Source organism: Myotis brandtii, unplaced genomic scaffold (genome assembly GCF_000412655.1).
Source record: "Myotis brandtii unplaced genomic scaffold, ASM41265v1 scaffold82, whole genome shotgun sequence".
In the NCBI taxonomy this organism is placed as follows: domain Eukaryota; kingdom Metazoa; phylum Chordata; class Mammalia; order Chiroptera; family Vespertilionidae; genus Myotis; species Myotis brandtii.
Genome location: NW_005371324.1, coordinates 11285043 through 11292560, shown reverse-complemented (window position 1 = coordinate 11292560; position 7518 = coordinate 11285043). Strand labels below are relative to the sequence as shown.

The 7518-nt window shown below is 35.9% G+C and overlaps 1 protein-coding gene across 1 annotated transcript in view; it reads left to right on the top strand.

Annotated features, from left to right (window-relative positions):
• Positions 1–943, top strand: part of LOC102240609 (YTH domain-containing family protein 3) — a 2622-nt gene extending 1679 nt beyond the window's left edge. Inside the window, exon 3 of the mRNA XM_005884183.1 lies at positions 1–943. Within this exon, the coding sequence (XP_005884245.1) occupies positions 1–943 (943 nt within the window).
• Positions 944–7518: the final 6575 nt, after the last annotated feature.

Below are 7518 nucleotides of genomic sequence, written 5' to 3'. Positions count from 1 at the left end.
CATTCATGAAAAAGATGCTGTAAATGATGATGATTTTGAGCCATACTTAAGTAGCCAGACAAATCAGAGTAACAGCTATCCACCAACGCCAGATCCATACATGCCTAGTTACTATGCTCCATCCATTGGATTTCCATATTCTCTTGGGGAAGCAGCATGGTCCACAGCTGGAGACCAACCTATGCCATATCTGACAACTTATGGACAAATGAGTAATGGAGAACATCATTATATACCAGATGGTGTGTTTAGTCAACCTGGGGCATTAGGAAATACCCCTCCATTTCTTGGTCAGCATGGATTTAACTTTTTTCCTGGTAATGCTGATTTCTCTACGTGGGGGACAAGTAGATCTCAGGGACAATCAATGCAAAGTTCTGCTTATAGTAGCAGTTATGGCTATCCACCTAGTTCTCTTGGGAGAGCTATTACTGATGGACAGGCTGGATTTGGCAATGATACTTTGAGTAAGGTGCCTGGCATTAGCAGTATTGAGCAAGGCATGACGGGACTGAAAATTGGTGGTGACCTGACAGCTGCAGTGACAAAAACTGTAGGTACAGCCTTGAGCAGCAGTGGTATGACTAGCATTGCAACCAATAGTATGCCCCCAGTTAGCAGTGCAGCACCTAAACCAACCTCCTGGGCCGCCATTGCCAGAACGCCTGCCAAACCTCAACCGAAACTTAAACCCAAGGGCAATGTAGGAATTGGGGGTTCTGCAGTGCCACCACCTCCTATAAAACACAACATGAATATTGGAACTTGGGATGAAAAAGGGTTGGTGGTAAAGGCACCACCAACCCAATCAGTTCTGCCTCCTCAAACTATAATTCAGCAGTCTCAGCCATTAATTCAACCACCATCATTGGTGCAAAGCCAGCTGCCTCAACAGCAGCCTCAGCCACCGCTCAAAATTTTGAGTAAATGTACCTCAGTCTAATCAGAAAAAAAAAATCACAAATGTTTATGTTTGCTGAAACCACAGTTATTATGAAAGGCTCAAGAGAAATTGGATAATTCTATAAATGAAGCAAATTAGATCACAAAATACTATGAATTGTATTTTGTTTCACTATGCATCATTTACAAAGCCTGCTTATTTACTAAAACAAAGACATTTTATCTTACTTGAATTTATAAATATATTTCTTGAGAATTATTTTAAACATTTAAAGTTTAACTAAAAAGGTATATTATCTTTAGTCTGGAAACTATATATTAGCTTACATTAGAAAAAAAAACAAAAACAAAAATCAAAACACTGCATTTTAAATGCCCCAAATTGAGGTTTATCACAGATAAATTGGAAACTTTACTGTAAAATATAAATTCTGTTTATTGTATAGCTCAAAAGAAAGATATGAATATGAGTTATACATCACATAGAAGCAATCCATTTTTTTCTTATTTAAATGCCTTTAGCTTTAATTTTCCTGAATTCAAATAATCTTGCACATGTGCCACGACCTGCACAGAAGCATCATAATCATCCCCGATAAAGTATCACCTCTGGGTATTTTCTAGAACCTAAAAATCATAAGGAACTACTCTTTTTTATCACTAAGAAACTTGAGAAGTTGTGATATTCTAAATAATTTTAGATTTTTCTCCTGTCATGATTATCACAGAGATGCTAGTTGTGCCACATCTATTTATTTCTTTTCCTTATGAACCCTTAATAAGTTAGCTTGTGCTCTCTAACAATTTACCAAAAAAAGTTAATGGTTCAAATGAACAACCATTTTGTTGTTGTTGCTGTTCTTAATTCTGTAAGACAGCAATTTGGGTGGAGTTCAGCTAAGTTTTTATTGTCTAGGTTTGGCTTACTAAGGCACTCGACTAACTGATAGGTGTTACTGGGGCTAAATGGTCTAGGATGGCCTCACCTTCATGTATGGTGGTTGGCAAGCTGTTGGCCAGGTTTTCCTCCATGTGACCTCTCCATCCACTTTAGACTGATTTCCAATGATGGCAATACTCCAACAGGGAGAGAGCAGAAGCTGAAAGCCTTTTGAGGCACAGAAGACTGAATGAATGCAAGGATTCATTAACTCTTTGAATTTGTTAAATACTAACAGTTAACCATTAGAAGTGGTTCAATGATGTAAGAGTCATATTGCTTCAACATTTCTTTGTTGTAGTTTTTAAATTGTCGATTTTTGGCTATTTGACAGATTAAAAGCAAAATAATCATGCCATATTTAGTCCTGAAGTTCAAGTCTAAATGTTTATGTGAAGAATTATTGTAGTAAACTTTTAATATGGCAAAGCAACCTTAAGCTCTATTTTAGCCAAATGAAACATAATCTGAGATTATATTAGAACATTTTTCTTGTCTTTAAATTGTTTGGTGTAACAGAATATTGATATGCAGCTTGGTGGATTTCACCAGTTAATGCACATTCTTCTCTCCTCCTTCCCCCAATAATATGTAAACTGAAAAATGTGCATTTGTCTGAGGAATTATTTTGTTTGCTACCACTTAATGAATCTCAAAATTTTGAGTAAATGTACCTCAGTCTAATCAGAAAAAAAAAATCACAAATGTTTATGTTTGCTGAAACCACAGTTATTATGAAAGGCTCAAGAGAAATTGGATAATTCTATAAATGAAGCAAATTAGATCATAAAATACTATGAATTGTATTTTGTTTCACTATGCATCATTTACAAAGCCTGCTTATTTACTAAAACAAAGACATTTTATCTTACTTGAATTTATAAATATATTTCTTGAGAATTATTTTAAACATTTAAAGTTTAACTAAAAAGGTATATTATCTTTAGTCTGGAAACTATATATTAGCTTACATTAGAAAAAAAAACAAAAACAAAAATCAAAACACTGCATTTTAAATGCCCCAAATTGAGGTTTATCACAGATAAATTGGAAACTTTACTGTAAAATATAAATTCTGTTTATTGTATAGCTCAAAAGAAAGATATGAATATGAGTTATACATCACATAGAAGCAATCCATTTTTTTCTTATTTAAATGCCTTTAGCTTTAATTTTCCTGAATTCAAATAATCTTGCACATGTGCCACGACCTGCACAGAAGCATCATAATCATCCCCGATAAAGTATCACCTCTGGGTATTTTCTAGAACCTAAAAATCATAAGGAACTACTCTTTTTTATCACTAAGAAACTTGAGAAGTTGTGATATTCTAAATAATTTTAGATTTTTCTCCTGTCATGATTATCACAGAGATGCTAGTTGTGCCACATCTATTTATTTCTTTTCCTTATGAACCCTTAATAAGTTAGCTTCTCTTCTCTAACAATTTACCAAAAAAAGTTAATGGTTCAAATGAACAACCATTTTGTTGTTGTTGCTGTTCTTAATTCTGTAAGGCAATTTGGGGGGTGGAGTTCAGCTAAGTTTTTATTGTCTAGGTTTGGCTTACTAAGGCACTCGACTAACTGATAGGTGTTACTGGGGCTAAATGGTCTAGGATGGCCTCACCTTCATGTATGGTGGTTGGCAAGCTGTTGGCCAGGTTTTCCTCCATGTGACCTCTCCATCCACTTTAGACTGATTTCCAATGATGGCAATAATCCAACAGGGAGAGAGCAGAAGCTGAAAGCCTTTTGAGTCCTAGGCTCAAACTGTGCATAAGTCACGTATGCCATATTCTTTTGGTTACAGCAAGTCATGTGGGTAAAACCAGATTCAAGGTGTGAAGGGAAACACCCTACCTTTGATGGGAATGGCTGCAGAAATGTGTAGCCAGTTTTACATCTAACATCAATGCATAATTAATCTAGTTTCCCCACCCCTGATCCAGCTGGATATGGCCATGTGACTGAGTTCCAGACTGAAATATTGCATGGTTCTTTTCCAAGGTTTTCGCCTTCCAGTTCATCAGATTGCAATGCCTAAGGTAGCATGAAACCAGGTAATAAACATCAAACTTTCTACAGCCTGAGTCTTTGAATAATGGTGTAAGCAGAGAATCCCCATCAATCTGCCCCCCATCTGTGCTGCTTCCTGAGGCATTCCTAAACAGCATGTGAGTAAAATATCAACTTACTTTATATTAAGCTATTACCTAATGGAGACTAATATTTAGTATACCCTAACTTCCTGCAATTAATACAATGAGTTTCCTTTTTGTATATTTGTCATTATGTAATAAACTTTTTAAAAATATATTTTTATTTATTTTTTACAGAGAGGAAGGGAGAGGGATAGAGAGTTAGAAACATCAATGAGAGAGAAACATTGATCAGCTGCCTCCTGCACACCTCCTACTGGGGATGTGCCCACAACCAAGGTACATGCCCTTGACCAGAATCGAACCTGGGCATGTACCTCTATCCACTGAGCCAAACCAGGCTGACGCTCTATCCACTGAGCCAAACCAGTTAGGGCTGTAATAAACTTTTAATAATACTAAAATTGCTTTTTCCAGCAGATATTTTTGAGAGTAAGAAGTCCATTCTTGAATGGAAATGTCTACATTTTTACTAAAGGAATAATATATAAGTATAAACATGAAGTTTGTTTATAAAACTATTGCACATATGTAAAAGATATGCAAAGTTCTCATATAAACTATACAATATTCTAATGTCTTTGTAGAGAGACTCTTTAAATCTAGAGATCAGTATGTATAGTTCAATCTGATCCTTAGTGGAATCTGGGGATGCTGAAATATCCTTTGTATTATGTATAATAGTGTTTCAACTTGGAGGTTCAGAAATAATTATTTCAGGGAAGAAAGGATCTTTGAATAAAATAGAATGTTCTGGGTAATGAAAAAAAATTTTTCTAAGACTTTTACCAACCTTGAAAAGAAATCGGATTACCAAGAAGTAAACTCCCCAAAGACAATAATATAGGCTGTCCCTACAAAAATGTGTACACACTTTAACAGCTGATAGCTCAATTTTGAAAATGAAACACATTTTAATAAACACTGCTTTTATAATTATTCAAAGTGTGTATATACATTTTTAGGGAACACCAGTGGCATTGAGTTTTGGGAAAAAATTTCAAACACTCTAGTATTTTTTTATGTATAATGCTGTCATGACACAATAATATAGATTACCTTCAATAAATGTATCTATAGTTTTTTTCTTGTTAAAGTAATACATAAATATGTTAAATCTACATAGTACAGGAGGTAAAATAAATATTAAAATCCTCTCCCTCCCACTCCATGACCTCAACTCCCTCGATTGTTAAATAATAGTTATTCTTCACAAGTTCTTTGATTCTTCAATAATTTTATTAGTCTTTTTTTTTCACCTTATTCTGTATTTGGGATTGTCACTTAATAACATAACTTATAGATATTTCTATTTAAAAATATACATATATTGCTATTTTATGATTTTCTGATTTTCAACCATTTTGTTGGTCCCTCTAAGAAATATAAGGCAATTAGCACACTAAAGCACTTATGTCACTTCTCTTTCAACATATTTTTCCAGATAGTCTCACATTATTTTTATATTGTCAAGGTTTAGGACATTTACATTTGGTTCTATACACAAAATTTTCAGAAATGTTTATTGCTTTATATTTAAATGCCTTTCATGCTCATTGTCATTCTTTTAACCACCATTTCTTGAAAACCAAGGTATCATTAGTATTTTGTTATATGTAAAGTTGGCTGAATTTCAACCACACATTTTCTTAATCTACATTTAAAATTGATAACAACTTGACAGGAAAAAATTATTCAGTCATATCTTCTGCCTCAAGCTGTTGCAGACCTAGCAAACAGATCTTGCAGTACTGATGAGTGAATCCTATGCAAAAAAATTGAAGTCAGGTTAATATTTGTTTTGTTTTTACTAAGGAGTGTTTGTTTTTTTCTATCTAGAGAACACAGAATTTTTCTTTGTCTTTGAAATAAAAACAACAACAGTAAGATCATATTGTTGACTATCCTATATCTAGGTTTCTTGGAACTTGGTTTATGCTTTCGATCTAAAAATGCAGATTTTAGCAAATGCTGTCTCATCTATATCATTTCAAATACCTTTATTATTTTCATGCACCAATCCCAAGTGTGCTCTCACTGTTAGAGGGCTGTTCTCAGGTTACCAGACTCATTTTGCCTGCTCTTGAAAAACCAAAAGTCCTGAGAATATATCTCCCCACCTGGTCTGGAAGTAAGTGTTAAACAATGATGGCTGCATGCAGGATAAAAATACTACAATCCCTTTGCCTCTGACTGGGATAACTCTCAGCTGTGAGCTATACTGTCTATAGAACTGCCCTGATATTGTGTTTATGTTTCCTTATTCTGGTATTTTACTAGGAATCATACCACTGTTTGGCTTCCTTCCATTCTTATTCTCATTTTTTCACTCCCCTACTGGTTTTGTTTTGTAAGAATCCATGATCTTTTTCACCTCAAATCTGCTTAGTGTATTCCTCTATTTCAGGAAATATTTCTTCTTTTATATAAGAACTACAGGCCTGTGCACGCATCTGTGCACCGGTGGGGTCCCTTGGCCTGGCCTGTGAGGATCAGTCAAAACCAGCTCTCCAGTATCCCCTGAGGGGTCCTGGATTGCGAGAGGGTGCAGGCCAGACTGAGGGACCCCACCAGTGCATCAGTCCATGCACCGGGCCTCTAGTATGCTTATAAGATCTTTGGTTAATCTCTTCCCACTCTCCCCCTTCCCTCCTCCCTCTAAGATTCATCAGTATGTTCCATGTTTCCATGCTTGTGGTTTCCGCTCCTGCATTGAGTGTCTGCCCCCTGGTGGTCAGTGCACATCTTGGCTACCGGCTGGTCCGCCAGTCATCTGGTTGGCCTGTCACTTAGGCTTATATATATAAAGTAGAGGCCCAATGCATGAAATCTGTGCAAGAGTAGGCCATTCCTTCCCCCATCTGCCTTCACTGGCTTCCCTCTGGCACCTGGGACCTGGGCTTCCCTCCAGCTGCTGGCAGGCACCCAGGACCCGGGCTTCCCTCGAAGCCCTGGCTTCATCCAGGAAGGTCATCTAGAAGGACATCCAGAAGGACATCTGGTCTAATTAGCATATTATACTTTTATTATTATAGATATAGACATTTTTAGTTCATTTACCACTTTCTACTTTTAAAGACTATCGATTATGCTTATAGATTTCCTTTTTCCTTCTTAATTAACTACTATCATTACTTTAATCACATTCCTTCCTGTTTTCTTTTCCATTTTCTTTCATATAATTTTGAAGCCCATAATACACACATGTAATTTTAATGTTCATTGTCTATTTTATATTTTATTGTTTCTAGTAATCTTTTCATTCTAAAACACCTTTAGTGTTATGCTTATTTATTTACAACTCTCTTGTTAGTTTCCTTTTTTCCTTTTTTCCCCCTTTATTGAATAAGATATTACAAATGTGTCTTTATCCCCCCAATGTCCCCTCATCCCCCCAATCCTGCCCTCACCCTCACCCCCTATTGTCCACATCCATCGCTTATGCTTATATGCATGCATACAAGTCCTTTGGTTGATCTCTCCCCCTCACCCCACCCTCCCCTACGAAGGTGA